Source organism: Thalassophryne amazonica, chromosome 15 (genome assembly GCF_902500255.1).
Source record: "Thalassophryne amazonica chromosome 15, fThaAma1.1, whole genome shotgun sequence".
NCBI lineage: Eukaryota > Metazoa > Chordata > Actinopteri > Batrachoidiformes > Batrachoididae > Thalassophryne > Thalassophryne amazonica.
Window position 1 is genome coordinate 6095255 of NC_047117.1, and position 18047 is coordinate 6113301.

The window sequence follows — 18047 nt, forward strand, 5'->3', positions numbered from 1 at the left end:
CAGTCACAGATAGTCCAAACTATACCTTTTTGGAATTTTTATGATCAGACACATAATGTGGTATAACTTTCAATATGATTGGAACATTTTTTTTTTTGACCCCTACTTGTCCCCCTACTGAAAATTCAAATGGCTAACGTTATTTTTCTAAAATATGTACCAAAAGGTATACACAGTCAAACTTTGGTGCTTGTAACCAGATTTGAAGGATTCCTCTGCAGATATTCTGTTATCTGCTGCACTAAGTTGTCTCTACATGTAGGTGTGGTGAATCTGTCCACAGAAAGACGCTCATGATAATTCTGCAGGAGTTCCACTCTTCAGTGGCTGTGATTGGAGAGACCACACGTACTTTTGGATATTACTTCACAACATCGTGGTAATGCGTAACTCAAGCACTTTGCATAAAAACAAACTTGTAACCTACATTCACCATCCTCATACATCTTCTGGTAAATCTGAGTCTAATGAATGTTTTCTTGATATTTAATCATCATTTGTTGTCGAGTAGTTTAGAATGAAACAATGAAAGTATTCCGTTTGTTTGTTACCTGACTCTTCCCACTTCCTTTGGCTGATTTCCACCAAACACTGAAAGTGGATTAATGTTGACCTAGAACGGTCCTCCGTAGATTTGTTTTGGCAAATGTCAATGGAATTGGGGTTAAAGGTCATGTTCCAATTTCAACTTTTGTTTTCCACCACTCTTGGGACATATAAGGAGATAGTTTACTGAACTGTCCAGATGAGGTCAAATTCGCCAAAGGTCAATCATTGGTGTCAAGGTCATATCTGTCTGTTGGTCTGTTTCTCTCAGATCTGCCAAACAATGTGGTTGAAGGGTGAGATCAATCTGTCCAAGGACAAGCACAGCGATTTTCAACATGGAACAGCAAGATTTTGTCTCCAAATTTAGCATTATAGATTTGGACCAAACCTACCACAGATGTTGGACGTTATGATCTCATGGGATCAAACCAGCAACCATGGTGACAAAGGTCAATTTTAGGTTGTACAGGGATCAAAAGCAAGAAGTGATACAAACTATTAGTTAACAGTTAAAAAAAATAAAAACAGGAAGTTTGCACCATCTGTTGTGTTTCGTTATCACATTACCAGGGTAACACAGGTCATAGGACCCAACGGACACAGTTTGACTGTTGCTGTGGAGACCAAGCATTCAACACGGGCAGAACTTTTCCATTTAATTGACCCTTTTAACCCAACCAATAATTCACATCACTTGTTAGAAAAAAAATCGGAGCAACTTTAACTGTTTTTGTGCAGTCAGACTGACTCATGATAAATTCTGTTCATATGAATCTCAACTTCAGGAAGAGTCATCAGCTGCATTCTAGTGACCTACAGGTGAAGTGATTACAAAACCCAACAGGTGAGTTCAAATCATTCCCACTTTCTCCACATAAACGTGTCACACTGGACAATCCGGGTTTGTTTCACATCTGTCACTTTGTTCCACGTGCAAGAACACGCCTGATGTTGACCTCCAGACAAGGGCCTCGCCTCACAGAGCAAGACCTTCCTGTCCACAAACGGATCACCTTACGCGTCTCAATACCAACACTGAAGAACAACAGGAAGACGCATGGACGGAGATAGGTAAAGGGAGATGAGAGACATGAAAGACGACATTTTAGCTTGTAGAGAGCGGGAAGTAACAACAGACAGGGCGTCGAGTGAAACCGGACCCAGTGTGGAAGCAGCGCTTTCTGTCAGCAGTGTCACTTTGCAGATGTTAAACTAGGAGACCCAGAAGTGAAGGATGACCACTAAATGAGTCAAACGATGGACACTGACCAACAGGGAACGGGTCACTACTGTAGGATGCATAAACTCGTATGAGCTTTTCTCTAATAGTTCTACTGACCATGCATCCCCAAAAAGGGGGGGGGGGGCAGACAGGAAGTGGTCTAAAACTGGCTAAAATTCATTAACTGGTGCTTTACAGTCAGCTTCCGCAATGTTGTACAAATTAAAAAGTAACAAAATGCTAAAATACCCTCAGCTGTATGAGCTTAAAAATAGGAAACAGAATGTGACCTTTTGACCTCTTAAACTAAGTCAAGGTTAGCCATCTTTGAACTTGTCCAAGGTCTGCGTCCCAAGAATGGTCCCTGTGAATTTGAAGACCCCGGCAGTAAGAAGACTGGCGTTATGCTGAGCACAGACGGACGGACGTAAGGCCTTTGCAATACTCGATGGCCATATTTTAGCATCGGGTAATAACAGGGATAGAAACGAACTATGCAATAATAAAGTACTCAAGCATACACCCTCATTTATGCAGCAAGTGTACATGCACCATCTGTGCACAGACAGAGGGCGGTGTTGGTGTCTTAGAATAGGCGTGGTCAGGTAAAGTACTACTGCACGGCTACTGTGAGACATCAGAAAGCAACTGCACCATAAACCAATAAAAACCTGGTCTAAAGACAAGCAGGTTTTCTGCTACAGACACTGAGCAAGATTCACTAAGACAGGGGGTTAACCACAGGATGGGTCAGGAACAGCAGGGGGCGCTGTCGGTTTGTGCACAAATGTGTTTCCTGGCCAGAAAACCTCAACGCACCACATTCAAGTGTATTAAAGCTGGTTCTCACCTACATCACAGTGGCATTTGAAGAACATGTTGCTCACAAATGTAATAAAAACTGCACTTTGATACCTTGACATGATGGAAGTAGAGTTTGATGATGCAATATCACACAGGACCAAAAAATGATTTATTCTTCTTGATGGAGTGACACAAAGATAAACGACACAAATGCTGGATGAAGGTGGGAGGGGAAGAAAAAAAGCCACAGGTTGAATAGAGTCAGCCCCAAGAGAAGACCCTGCTTCTGCGAGGAGCTGCCCGAGCAAATTTATTTACAATTCACAAAAAAGAGTTTCACATCGGAGTCGGCTGACAGACGCACTTCCTGTCTATTGCTTTCAGTCTTTGGCTTTACAAATGTCAAAAACTTGGCATAACTACAATCTCTCACACACACACACAAAAACAAAGTGAATGCAGGTGATTTTTTTTTAAGTTAAAAAACAAAACACTGCAGCACAGACTTGCTGTTTCTTTTATGTACATTTCACGTATATAAGTTTTACTTCACACCTCAGAAACGGCTCGTCTCTGCAGTATTTGTACGTTTGACGTATGGCGGCTAAGTGAAGGCAGCAAAATGTAACTCTCTTAGAGCTGATCACTGATCAGCAAGTGTGTGCACAAATGTTTGACCAAATCTGATCAGACCTGCTGCAGTCAGCAAAAAAAAAAAAAAAAAAAAAGATGCATTATTTAATACAAAATCTTTCAGGCAGCTGGGAATTCAAATAAATTATAGTATAAACTATCATTTTAATCAAAATTTAAATGAAAAACTAGTTTAAAATTATACTTTTGTTTTGTGCTCCTAGCAGTTCATGAATTAACACTGAAGTATTTAAATTAATTAACGCATTGGCATAAAGAGGACAGGTTTCTCTCCATCTGAAACGTTTGGGTCAAATAGTTCTGGTCTTAACTACTGACACGCTGACATTTTAAAAATGATGCATCAATTTTGTAAAGTCAGAATTAAAAGAAGTTTACACATATATAAATACACTTTCAAGTTCTAATTTGCACAGCTGATTATTGGAATATGATAAAGATGATTCTGAAAAACATACTAACACGCAAAAAGTCATCTTTGAGAAACGAATAAAGTTCGAGGAAAATCAGCTTAAAATATTTTAAAAGTTAGCTCCAGTAGAATTCAAACATCTGTATGTGTTAAATCAAAATACCTCATTAGCAGCTATAAAGCAGTATGTGTTCAAATGGAAGCAGTTTAAGGAGAAATTTCAGCAAACATTTAAGGTGCTTTGATTAAACCTGGTTTAATCAGTTTTAGTAATTCTTTAAAAACAGCTCCCTCTACTGTCTAGTTACGGTTATAACAGTTCCAAAAATGTTAACGTGGAAGTGACTAACTAACTGTTAAACAGCTGAATTTACTGTCATAAAATTAAAGCCAACTATTAGATTTGCTTCTTACATCTATTTTTTAAGTGGTTGTGAATTTTTACAAACAAAAACTATTTTGATTTCTTGACACTGAAGTCAAAGCAGCTCATCTCATCTTTGAACTGCTACAGGTGGTCAGTGCGCCCCCAAGTGGTCTGTGAGGATTATTGGAAGACAGCAGGAGAGCAGTTGAGGGTTGTTACTACAGTGCAGTGACACACATTCCTCACTAAAATGAAGTTTCCGGTCGACTGTCACAGTTTAACATTTTAGTGGGAAAAAATGAGTTGGCACAAAAAAAAAGCCTCCACGAGCATAATTTTATTATTATTTTGGTAGTCTATAACGCCCCCCACCCCCCAAAAAAAACATCAGACCCTATGTTCCTTTAAAAAAAATCGTTTTGCAACTGTAACACTAAAATCAATGAGCACTGAAAGGATTTAATCTCAAGAGCAGCTTTTCTATGCCCTCTTTGCTCAGACTTTCTAAACGTTTTGTATGCGTCCTCGCCCGCTCACATGACCTGACCACTGTCCGCTCCTCCATAAACTACCCAGGAAGTTGCACTTCTAACACAAACCCTCCGTGCTTCCAACTCTTTATCTGTCCCCGTCGCGCTCACCACGCAGCTGCCTCTCACGGTGGCGCTTGGTGATGATGTATTTGAAGAACTCGTAGACGGACCAGCTGATGGCCGTCGAGGGCATCTGGTAGATGACGCGGGCTTGGACACCCTTGAAGAAGGCTGACACGCCCCCTGTTCTGTACACTGTCCGAAACGCCTCGCCCAGACCAGAAATGCGTTGGCTGGCGGGTGCAGCCGCAGTGGCCGTTGCTCCGATGGCTGTGGCGGCCTCAGCGTGGACGACGTGGATGGCCTGGACCTCCTGCGTGTTGAGGAGAGTCTTGCAGACGTCGAGAGGTGTAGTAGTGGCGGCAGCCAGCGCCCCGGCCAGCGCACCGGACACGACGTGGGAGAAGGGGTTGTAGTGTCTGTGGGGGTTGAGGAGCTCCTGGAGGTACTCGTAGGTCATGAAGTGGAGCATCTGGAAGGGCACGTTCATGGTCAGCTGGGTGGTGTAGCTGCGGTAGAATGCGGACGGGCCCTCGCGCTGCAGCAGATGCCCAATGCATTCTAGAACGCCACGGTAAGGCGAGTTGAACATCTGCATACGCTGTTTCACAACTGAAAATAAAAACAGTTTATTCTTTTTAAACACAAAGTAAGAGAAACGTTTGACTGCACTGAGAAACAAAGACAGCGGAACAGGTCCGAGCTTATATCCGACACAAGGCTCGTGTGTACTTCCTACAAACCGAGGCTGCAGCTTTTACGACCAGAGACAACAGGCATTTAACTACCAACCGACAGACGAGGTTCTCATTCCAAGTGTGTGTGTTTCAGTCTGTGTCCTGTGACAAAACACATGATCCGTTTTGTCCCAGTCCAACTGGCTATAAATGGGAAGCGATTTTAGTCATAAAAGCACCACGTTTGGCACATGTATTTTAAATCAACTTCTAAATTTGTTTTCATATGTCAAGGCATCCTGGAGCTGACCTCTAATGACCTACAGGGGTCAAAATTTCAAAACGTTCCAAATCATATTGAAAGATATACCATAATATCCGACTGATCATAAAGATTCTAAAAATATATAATTTGGATTATCTATGACTGAATGTTATGGAGTTATGGGGTAAAAACTGCAAAAAGGATGACAAAGGTCAATTTCAGTTTGTACAGGGGTCAATGGTTAAAGTTGCTCCAATTTTAATACGTGAATTAAATTATTGGTTGAGTTAATAGGGTTTTAAAAAGGAATAGGTTGCATCGTCGGTCATGGTTAGTTATCACATTACAGGGTAACATATGTCACATGTCGGAGAATCCAATGGATGATGACCTTGTTTGACCTTTAATTTGGAGACCAAACATTCAACACTGTCAAAACTAATCTATTAATTCCATTTGCTAAACCAATAATCTGGATCACCTTTTACTAAAATGGGAGCATTTTGACCCCTGTACAAACTGAAATTGACCTTTGTTAGCATTTTTGTAGTTTTTACCCCATAACATGCAGTCACAGGTAGTCCAAACTATACCTTTTTTGAATTTTTATAATCAGACAAATAATACGCTATATCTTTCAATATGATTGGAACATTTTTAAATGGTCACCCCTGTGGGTTAGTTGAGGTTTGCCTCAATATCTGAAAACAACCAACCAACAAAACCTACCAACACTGTTATCAATTTGACTCTAAATTAGTATCTAATCAGATACTAATTTTTAATAGACTGTTTTAACAACCCTACAGCTGAATATGTACACGTACTACAGTGTGCAAAAAGTAATATGCTCAATATGTAGGGTCTCCAAACACTCAGAATGCATCTAGTAGTAGGTGAGCAGAACCCAGATGATGTACTACAGGGGTGCCCAATAATCCAATTGCAAAGACAGTGTAGTTAGATCACATGACTTTAAAACTGGTGCGTAGTCAAGGAAAGGTCTGGGGTTCGGCTGAACCGCCCACTTTTGGCGTCATCCACTGTTTTGTGCAGCAGCTCTGGGTTGAAAAAACAGTTGTCCCCGTCTCTCGGTGTGTCTCAAAACGCAGTGACGGCAGCACACCTGCAGTGAGCTTCACCAAGACATTTTTACACTTTTCATTTCACCTTTTCCCCACCCCAAATGCACCTAAATTCTTTTTCTGAGAACGGCCTGACGTAAAATGTGTTGATAAAACGTTACCTGTTAATCACCCAAGTATACCCTCGTGCTAAATATGAACGAAACTGATCAACTGGTTCTTGAGATATCGTGCTAACAAGCAGAAAGGGATGGACTGATCGCTATATCCCCCTGTATTTTATACTGGATTGGGGGGGGGGGGGGTGCCACTGGAGCACCCTCTACTCAAAAAATTATGAAATCACACAATTTCCAACAGCCAAAGTGTTTTTTTCCCCATTGTTTAATCTGTAAAAGAAAAGATTTAATATCTACAAAAATAATGCTGATACCTAAATGTTTGTGAAAAGCTCACATCAGCCGATATCACCAGTTGGGCTCAACTTATTGTTTGACTTAATGTTTATGTTTCACTTTGAACTTGGAGAAAATTTCGTTCAGCTGTAACACTTCATGTTCTTGGGTCTGAATGATAAAGTTCACTTTGACTTCAAGTCCGTACTACAGTAGTACAGACTAACCCACATCAAGAACATACTAAGTATTCAGACGCAGGGCTGGTTTTATAGATTTCAGCTCTCAGCAGACAGATTTCTCTCAAAATCTCTTCAACTGTCAGCCACAATCACAAAAGTAGGCACGGTGCAGATTTAAAGTCTGGATGTAGCGTAGTGTCACAAGCTGGCGGTTCCAGAGAACATACACAAAATATGTTTCAAAGCAGTATCACAAGTTCAGGGTTAGCGTGACTGTTCTGTGGGAGGAAGAAAAGACTGTTTTTACCTTCAGCTGGGTTCATGATGGCATCGTGTATTAATGTGGCCACGCAGCCAGCTACGCCTGCAAATAGAAAAAGGAATTAAAAACCTCCAGGACGCGCACCCTCTGACACGGTCACCAACACAGAAAGTCAAATTAACAGCGTTTGTAAAAAAACAAAGACATTTATGATCTAGTACAGAATCACTAAAAGCAGATTAAAAGGTGAAGCAGAAGGTTAATTTGAAAAAAAAAAAAAAACCTCCGGTGATGATGAGGTCGCTAATTTTCTGTCCATATGTGTCTGCTATAAATTGTATCGTACCGTTAGCAAAGTGGTTGTTGGCACCAGGTTGAATGGCATCACCGAGTGAGAACTTCAGCTTCTCATAGCTGGCAAAGTACAGCGCGTGGGCCGGCCCCGCCCCCACCGCCAGCACGTTCACACCTCTGATGGGACGCCACAGGCCCTCCGTCCGCACGATCTGCCGCAGGGCGTCTATCACGTTACGATAGCGTGCTCCAGGCTGCGGGTGCAGGCTCTGCATACGAGTCTGAAGGGACACGAGCGGATGCACAAATGAACAAACATCATGGGCGGAGTCACAAGGGTTCTAGTTTTGGTGGCATCCAAGCAGACTACAGGTTTCAGGCAGATATCACGAGGTTTGAGTCTTTGTTGATGGGCTTGTTTCTGCCCATATTTTGTACAAATATAGGTTGAAAATAAAAATACTGAAGTCAAAAACTAAAAAGACCCAAAACAATAAAGTTACTTAAAAAATAAATAAAGATTATAACAATGTAAACAGCATCAGTAGCAACATTATTTACTGTATTTTCCGGAGTATAAACCGCACTGGTCCAACAATGCCTCTTTAAGAGAGAGAGAGAGAAAAAAAAAAAAAGAGTATACAAGTCACTCCAGAGTATATACTAGGGGAGTTACAACCACTACCTTTGCACCCCTCCCCCCAAACGGACTAAACCAAATCAACTTCTTTAAGGTTCCTTAGATGACCCCAAAACACAATCAGGATATTCCCAAAAATAAAACCTGACCTCAAGCCAGTTATCCAAGATGGCGTCCAAGATGGCTGCCAAAATAGTCCCCCCCCCCCAAAACACCAATGATTTCTGTCATTATTAAGTCTACTGTTTGTTCCTACTATGTATTTTAATAAGGGTCTATTGGTGGCCATTTTGGATGCCATTTTGAATCTTAAACCCATGAATGAATTTAGTTTAGGCACAAATGAGTTTGCTGTGACCTGCAATGGTCTTCCCCTTGAATCTCTGTGATATTTAAGTTGTTTATATGTTGTGTAAAGGTGTTTTAGTGGAGAGAAAAAAAAAAAAAAAAAAAAAAAAAAAAAAAAAAACTTATTTTGGCAGCCATCTTGGATAACTGCATTGAGGACAGTTTTTATGTTTGGGAACATCCTGAATGTGTTTTGGGGTCATCTAAGGTGCCTAAACAGTCGGTTTGGTTTAGTCCTGGGGGGGGGGGGGGGGGGGGGGGTGTGTAAGTAGCTCCCCTTGTAATAAGTTACATTTATCACTTCAAGCAAGAAGCAAAACGGGTTCAATCGCTGTATTATTCATTTATAAAGGCACACGTGTCATCGAGAACAGGAACTGGTTTCACTGGAGCCGACATGAGGAAAAGATCAAAATAGTAACACCATGATGATCACTTGTTTAAAGAATGCTCTAAGTGTGACCAGAGTGTTTTAAATGTTTGCCGAAAGTAATCAAGCCTGTTAAGAAATTTACACGTCTCGCTTTTTTTCTTAAGGAAAAGGCAGTTTAATGGTGTTTCTCATTTCTTTTTAAGTGCAAAGAAAATTTGTGGTTGTGAATCGTGACTTTTTCTGTACATAAGTCGAACTGGACTATAGGTCACAGGACCTCTCAAACTAGAAAAACAAACAAAAAACAACATTAGTTGACACAGTGCAAAACAAAAAAAACAAAAATCTTTTGTTCTTTGACCTCCACATTAGAGATATTACGAGGACTGCTTTCTTCTACCTGCGAAATATAGCAAACCAAATTCATCCCATCCAGTCTATGGCTGATGCTGAGACCCTGATTCATGCATTTGTTTCTTCTAGACTGGACTACGGCAATGTTCTATTTTCTGGTTTACCGCAGTCCAGCATTAGGGCTCTCCAATTGGTTCACAATGCTGCTGCCAGACTTTTGACATGAAGAAAGTTTGACCACATTACACCAATTTTGGCATCTCTTCACTGGCTTCCTGTCCCTGTGAGGTTGGATTTTAAGGTTCTCCTATTAACCTAAAGAATTATTCACAGACTAGCACCTCCCTACTTAATTGACCTAATTAAACCCTACGTACCGGCCCGGGCTTTACGTTCTCATGGTGCAGGACTACTTTGTGTCCCTAGGGTGAATAAAGAGTGTGCGGTTCACAGAGCTTTCTCTTATCATGCACCTGTTTTGTGGAATGATCTCCCTGCATCAATAAAACAGTCAGATTCTTTAGAGACTTTCAAGTCCAGACTTAAGATGTATTAATTCTCCCTTTCATATGGCTAGCATACTGGCATAGCATGGAACTATGCTTCCTATCCTTTTAAATTAATTTTATTAGTAATGGAACAGCTCTTGGCCTCAACTTCATCTAAATTCTGGGTCTGTTAGTGAAGCTTAGAGCTAGCGGCCAGCGATCACCTTAGTATTTTCTCTGCTTTCCTGTTGATTAAATATTGATGAATTATACCTCAGGTGTGTTTTTTCTGGCTGACTGGCGTCTGTAGACAACGGGATGCTGGACTGACGGCACGATGCCATTCCTGAAGCTGATACAGTAAATGCTTTAAATTTCTTCAACTCTGTAAAACTTTGCAAAAGCCTTCTAACTGTTAGAATGGCCTAAGCAGTGGGTCACCCCCTTTGAGTCTGATCTGCTTGAGGTTTCTTCCTCAATATAATCAGAGGGACTTTTTCCTTACCACTGTCACCTGTGTGCTTGCTCTAGGGGTTGGTAAGGTTAGATGTTACTTGTGTGAAGTGTCGTGTGGCATCTTTGTTGTGATATAAAAGTAATAAATTGAAATGCTCTGAAACAACTTATTTCCGTATAAATCTAATATGATTCTCATAAATTTTGTAAACGTTTTCAAGAAATGAACACTTCTAAATCTAAAAACACTTTTTGAAACTAGATAACATTTTTTAAATGATTTATAACCACACACACACACACACACACACGTCAAGCAAGTGGGGCAGGTCACAGGTAATCTGAAAACCTCACGCAATGCGCAGACACACTTCCTCCTGCAGTGAAGAAGGACACGACAATATGCGCCATGGAATTCCCCCCCCAAGATAAATATGGTTTCTTCATTAAAATGAGCTGTAATTTCACAACATATTACAAAAATAAATGTTTCCTCTTCTGGAATTGTGTTGTCCTTGTGGTCAGGCTGACTGTGACCAAAACCTAAATCTGTCTTCCTTGTGGGACACTTAAAGCTGGACAGCCGTTCAAATTTCCCAAAACTGACAAACTTTAGTTTCTACCAAAATCCAAGTATTATAATGTCGGATTTCACTGGACAATTTATACATCAACTGGTTTCTAATTTACCGCTGCACAAGAAAATTTGTAACTCCAATCCAGTAAACCTCCAGGTTCAAATCATCTCCAGACAAACGTGATGCAATTCTAAAACTTCTGCTAACATGTAATCGGCGCAGCAGCTGCGCCTCCTCCACCCTCCCCTCAGGGGCAAATGTTCACCCCAGTCCAGTGTGCACGACTGCCTCCACGTGGAAACTCCCAGTCACCGTTTCTGGGAAGTGACGCATCCAAAGGAATGTCCTGTCATCCATCCACAACAGGATGGGAGTCTTTTCTGTTTCTCTTCTGGAGCACAAAGAGGATTAAAGCGCGCCACCAGAAAGAATCTACCAATCCGTCCTCACCCACACTGACAAAGTGAAGTGATTCACTGGTTAACTGGGCCCCTGCTTACTTCACCAGATAATGTGCTCGTCTCCGGTGGCATTATTTGATCTGTAGCAGAGTGGGCGGGGCCTGAACCTTGGCAACACAGTGACTTCTACGTTCTTACACAACCAGTTATTACATAAACGCTAAAAATCTGAACTGCAAACTGAAATGACTGGTGATAAAATCATCTTATCAGCACACTAATTGCTCAGTTAATTCTGAAAATAACGAGTTGCTGTGTACTTGGATAGCAGCAGCCTGAGATGTTGCAAAGTTGGATTTTGATAAATGTTTGGCATCTGGCTGCATAAAAAGTGAACCATTAACTTTGTTCCAACGTGATAAAAAGAATTATGTAATGCCCTCAGTACCTCACTGCTTCTGGAAAACTTTACAAAAATCAGACTTTCCCCAAAATGAGGAAACAACAAAATTGCAGGAAGAAATCAAGTAAAGCAGAACATCAACAAGTTGGTCAATCTGCTCTGAGAAAAATAAAGAGGAAGTTGGGGAAAAAATAAAATTACTGTCATAACCAAACTGACAACACCCAACCACAGAAACAGCAGAGACGGCAAAAACAGCACAGGTCAAAAATTTAGAGGCAACTTGTCCAAAAACACAATTCCAATATGTGCAACTCATTAAAAAAAAACAACAATAAAACCTAGACATCTGTGAGAAAGCTCCCAAAATGAAACCACCAAATCTGGCACACTAGTTCTTTTTATATAATTATTAAGAATTAGGTTCTTTCAGCTTCTCCTGCTCACCCCAACAGATCAGATACGGCTCTACATATCGATTTGGTACAAGTTTTACACCAGATGTCCTTCCTGACTCAACTCCACTACATTTAGTTGACGTGACAAATTTTAAATGGACCAGAATTATTTTTCTTCATGCACATCTTCATACTGTTTGAAGTTTATCACATTTTCTGGCATACAAGTCGCACCCTTTTACTGTATTATCAGCTCTTTAATTTGGGATTTTTATGCAGTGCTTTTTTAAATTAGCATTTATTCTTTTATTAGAGTTTATTTTGTTTTGTGTTTTGATTGCTGGGAAAGTTCTAGATAAATGGTCCTCATAATTATTATTAATACTGAATGCAATTTTTCAATATTTATGTCACACAAAAATACAAGTCCCAGGACCTCCCAAACTAGTAAAAATATACTCCAGAAAATACAGTAACTGAAATCCATGAACAGGTTTTGGAATTGTACTGACAAAACTCATGGACAGACACACATGTGGACATAGTTTTACATAATACATAAAATAAGCAATTGCTTTACATCTGAGTAACACAAACTGAGGCAGTCCTACTTTTTTAATTTCATGTCTTCACAGACTTTATTTTACATGACCACATCTGAAAAATCCCAATAATTCAAACTGGAGTTATTAACTGTACTATTATAGAAAAGTCTCCAATTTGGTGTTACTCTTCATACTTGTGGGGGGGGGTTCACGGCTGTTTATGACAAAAAGCTTTCAGTATCAGTATTACTGTTGCTGGCAGTAAACTCTGCTGTTGACAATTTGCTATGTGATTTAAAAGCCAAATGTTTGTGACGATGTATTAATAACAGCAATGTGAGAAGTGAGTAACCAGGCTGAGTAGTTCATATTCCAAGGCCTGTAAATGGTTCCGAGCTCAATACAGAAACTGCAGGAGCAAAACTAAAACAGTGTTGTAAAATTAACCAACTAAGTAGACCACAGTACATTCTATGAATATTTTTCAGAAGATAGTGTGCAAAGAATGTGGCAGTGCGGAATGCATAAGGGTCAAGCTAGTTTCCAGAGTGGGAGGTTCTTAGTTCAAGGTCACCTCTGCTCATTCTCCATGTCAGGAAGGGCATGTGACGTAAAACTTGTGCCAAATAAACATGCAGATTCGTGTTGGATCTGCTGTGGTAACCCGTGTGAGAAAATGGGGGAAGTCACTTACTGGTACTATAGTGTACAAGAATATATGGTACTTTATAGGAGAAACAATACAAAACTACAGAGGTGACTAGTAGCTCCCTCCTAATTAGTAATGTAGAGAATAGAGCCAGATATTATCGGTCGAAATAACGCTGTTAATTTCTCAGAAACAGAACAGTTACTGAAATAATGTTTGTGTCGGCAATGTAAAATGTCCTTGCACTGTTTGTCCATTAGATGGAGCTCTGACTTCATTCAACTGAGAGCTGCTTACACCCCTGCTTAAATGTGTTCATCACCGGCCCCCGTAGTTCGCCGTCACACTGCACTGATCGGCTGACAAAAGCATACAAGTAAGTTTCTAAGGATGTTGTTTGTAATAACTTTGCGATTACATTCACCCCACATTTCTCCCATTTCAGTTCAACTCAGTTTGATTAACTCAGTTTATGTAGTAATGTGTCAAATGTGCTCGAGTCGGTCACGCTTTTTATTAAGCCCACGTTGTGTAGACCTTATTTCTAGCATGAAAAACTTTCATTTACTGCTAAGAGGTTGAAACATTCAGATTAACTGGTCAGGAAGGGTTCTGGGAATGCCGTTCGCCATTAACCCTCTGGGGCCGACGCCGTCTTATACGAGGGCTGGGACCAAGCTTTACTAAACTGTAAATAACTTTTTAATGATATGAGATAGAAACGTACTTTTTTTTTTTTTGCTGAAAAGTTAACTCCGCGGACTTTCGATCCACTGTCAGCCATCTTGGTACTCCTCAGAAGATGTGTGATGACATGCGCAATGTGAGTGTCCAATCGGTTTTCCACATGGTTTTCCAAAATCCAATCATAGGACAGATTTACCTCACATGATATGGCAAAGATCGGTTTCAGGAGTGATATCTTACTATTTGGCCCGAATAGCCCCCTAACTGCTCCAATTGCAGTTTTTGAACTTGAAAATTCTTCTCTGTTATAAAGTTAATCAATATGAGGACAAAGCTTCAGCTTTTAGCTCATACCTTTTTTGTTAAAGGTCCAAAAAAGAACATTTTATTCATAAAAAAAAATTTAATAATAATCATATCAGCTGATTTATCGGCTATTGGCAAATCAGCCGATTTATCAATTATCTGCATTTTTTTTAATCCAAATATTGTTATTGGCATCGGCCTCAAAAAAATCCATATCGGTCGGGCTCTAGTAGAGAAGATGGATGGGTATTTGGACATTAAGTGACATTTAAATCCTTGATAATTTGATCCAGAAAAAGTAGGTTGTAACTCATGAGGCATTCTTGTCACGAAAGAGATTTGCAGGATGGACATGTAATCCCAAATACTTGGGTCTGCAAAGATATGGTTTTGAATAACTGCATGGTGAATAAATACAAAAGCAATATAGCTTTGATGTGGGATTATTCTACATATATCTATACAAGTTCAACACTTTCACCACATACAGATACATTTCTGATAGCTGAGCCCAGGAAGTCATTAAAAGCCCAATCTTAGTGTTGGCCCAGAACAATCGCAAACCCAGACACTCCGATTCCTCACACGCTACAATCAGGGTATCCACCGAGTCAGCAGAGATCACAGCTTCATCTGTGAAGTCAAGGTCAGTCAGCCTTTCCTCACCAACAAAAGCACCCAAGTCACTGGTTTCCACAACTCGACCCAGTCCATGAAAGTACTGAACAGTGTAGGAGCCCCAACGCATCCCTGAGGAACACCAGTTTTCAATGGGGTGGGGGCAAAACTCAGGAGTGTCTGACTCAATTATGTGCAGCACTGACAGTATCTGTGTATTGGCTGTCTAAATTACAAATTATTCCACATCACTCACACATATATATATATACATATACATATATATATATATACACACACATATACATATATATATATATACACACACATATACATATATATATATACACACACATATACATATATATATATATATATGCAAAATAAATAAATAAAATACCAAAAGTTGTAAATCGAAACCATTCTCGACTTCTCACAGCCCACTAGGGGGGGCATGCCAACACTTCGCTAAAGTAAGTTTGCTGTAATTCGTCTGAATCCAACTCCACGCGAGTTTGCATTTTTTTTTTTTTTTTTTTTGCCATAATTTCGTCGAAAGTGTCTGTAATGCAGTGCTTACTAAAGAATCGAATTTACGGCCGGAGATGTTTACTTAAATATGTGACGAATCTGCCGACAGACGCTGCTGCTGCTGCGAGGTAAACACGGGAACCGGCAACTTCAGCAGTTTAGCGTAGTAAACTAAACAGACAAGTTATTATTACTAGTATATCTAGTCTCGCTGTACCTGTATGAGACTGACCGCCTGAATGTAAAATAAACTCAGTAACGTGAAGATTTACGTGTCGTTTCTCCTTAGTTACTTAACACTATCTGACCTCAGTTAGCATGATGAGTCTGTTAGCACTGGCAGCGGGCCCGAGTCTGCTGGAGCCAGAAAAACTTTCGGACTGCGGCTCAAACCAAGCGGCTTGTGGCGCTGGTTTTCTCGAATACCTTGACGCAGTCGATGGGGTACATGAGGCAGTGCTCCATGATGCCAGCCACGGCTCCTGCCAGCATGTGCGTGCCGCTGGCTGCTCCTTGAGGCAGTCCTTCATAGTCTGGTTCCGCAGGAGAGTCCAGCACCGCCGGGCTACAGTCCTGCTGCTCCCCGGCCATCATCCTCGGTGAAATCCCACTGACAAAATCTCCCGTTGCTTCCAAAAACCTGCCGCCCAGCCATCGAATGTCTGCACCGGCTGCAGCGCTGTCGACACCCGCAGTTTGAACGGACGTTCGCCGGTACACGAAACCGTCCGCTTCCATCCGGTTGTTGGTGCAGGTAGACCCGCCTGTAATCCACCGAGGGAACTGAAACCACTCAGCCGGACAGGAACACTGGCGACGGGTTACTCGACCCCTACTTCAGCGGCGCGCCTTCGATGGGTGGGACTTCATTCACCACGTCATAGTTTAAATCATGGTTTGATATTCTCATTGTCAATCATCAGTAGACCTGCCATGCGTCCATGCGATTGGTCAATCGTGTTTTAAAATATTCATCAAGTAAGGCGGGCTAACAAAGTGGGCGGGACTTTAGCGGAAAAGTTTTCGTAATATTAAAAAGTCCACGTGGTGTTGGTACAGTAAAGACAACCACAACAAGAAAAAGTGTGCTTGTTGTGCTTTTATTTCCAGAGATGTTTAATTTTCAATACACACTTTGCGTATTTAGAATTTAATACATTTTCAAGGCGGGGTTACAAGGTCATTCTTGAATGAGAAGTTAGAAGATGCAAATATTACAATATAAGGATAAGGAAGTTTTTTTTCTTCCTTCCAGTAACAGTGTCATTGACTTTCTTACTAGAATTCATTGGTCCAAAATGTAATGTACTTTAACAATTCCATGTGCTATGACGGCTCCTATTATATTTAATTTTACCACCAGGTGTAAATCCCTTAAAGATTGGTTATGCTGCATATTATAAACATCCACGGGCTCTTCTGCCCTGTGCAGAGATTAGTCGGACCGAGCGTGAGTGGAGGAGGAGCAGCAGCTTCGAAGCGTGTCCCACCGGCGATCCGGTTGACGGCTCTCTCGGCGAGGACTATCCAGTAAACGTCGGTGGGTGCGGATGGCCAGCACGATGATCTCGTCCAGGTCCTCCGGGAGATCGATGGCGATGAGCTGGTCCTGAATGTCGGCTGACAGCCCCTGGAAAAAGACGTCAAGAAGTGTGGACGGTGTCGCAGATCGAATGGTCCCCCCTAAAAATCGGTCTGCCTTTTGCATCTGTGCATGCGTCATTAGCGGCGGTTCACAGATTAAAACCTCGCTTCTGCTTCAAACTGCACTCCAGTCATCATCTATCTCAGCGACAGATATCTGAAGCTTTTGTACAACAACCCTTTCCACATAAATTCAGAATTATTTTATCCTAAAAGGTGGCGGAAGCGATCAGAGTGCCGCAGCTAAATGAGCTGCTAGCTGATGCATTCAATGCACATCGCCATTTCAAAGTGTCACGGAATTCCATCGCGTTTCTGCTTAAAATGCCCTCGTTTCTGCTTAAAACTGACTTTAGAATGATTTAAGAGGTTTTACCTTTATCATCTGATGGTTAATAATCCCATTAATCCATATGATTGCTTTGGGTGAAGAGACTCCATCTCAGACATCCTGCTGTGGTCCGAAATGACGCATGTGGAGATGCAAAAGGTGAACTGATTTTTAGGGGCAGACCGTTTGGTCTGCAACATCGGTGAGGCTGCTGACGGTCCTGGTGGAGGTATACTAGAAATACCGGTGGCCGTGTCCGACGTAGCCTGAGGATTAAGTCAAAGTCAGTAGTTAGGTCATCTGTGCGCTTACAGATGTCATGAAGGAATCCTGGCGTTTAGCTAGTTCACTAAACCTGGAGCTAAGCGCAGTGAGCTGGTCTTCCTGCTGTGCGAGTTGCCGACTAGCTGCCAAGGTTTGTCAAGGACGTTTGGACACAAATGCAAGGCTCGCACAAACAGCTCTGGTTGTAAAAAGACTTTAGTGATGAGGATAACAGTGGTCGGTGCACAAGAAGGCAGTCCAAAAAACACAAT

General features: G+C 41.2%; 1 protein-coding gene across 1 annotated transcript; it reads right to left on the reverse strand.

Annotated features, from left to right (window-relative positions):
* Nucleotides 1-2820: 2820 nt before the first annotated feature.
* On the reverse strand, nucleotides 2821-16351 carry LOC117526022 (mitoferrin-2-like). The gene is made up of 4 exons (XM_034188012.1): nucleotides 15963-16351; nucleotides 7814-8042; nucleotides 7513-7569; nucleotides 2821-5213 (listed from the first exon to the last, which is right to left on the reverse strand). The coding sequence occupies exons 1-4, from the start codon at nucleotides 16272-16274 to the stop codon at nucleotides 4627-4629; spliced, it is 1185 nt and encodes a 394-aa protein (XP_034043903.1). The 5' UTR covers nucleotides 16275-16351; the 3' UTR covers nucleotides 2821-4626.
* Between the last annotated feature and the right edge of the window lie 1696 nt (nucleotides 16352-18047).

Excerpts from the sequence above, each read along its gene's own strand:
- LOC117526022 (XM_034188012.1), bottom strand. The coding sequence starts at position 16,274 with ATGGAAGCGGACGGTTTCGTGTACCGGCGAACGTCCGTTCAAACTGCG. Across the intron at positions 7,570-7,813 it reads CAACAACCACTTTGCTAACG|GCGTAGCTGGCTGCGTGGCC; the intron begins GTACGATACAAT and ends TTCTATTTGCAG. Across the intron at positions 5,214-7,512 it reads CATCATGAACCCAGCTGAAG|TTGTGAAACAGCGTATGCAG; the intron begins GTAAAAACAGTC and ends TTTTATTTTCAG.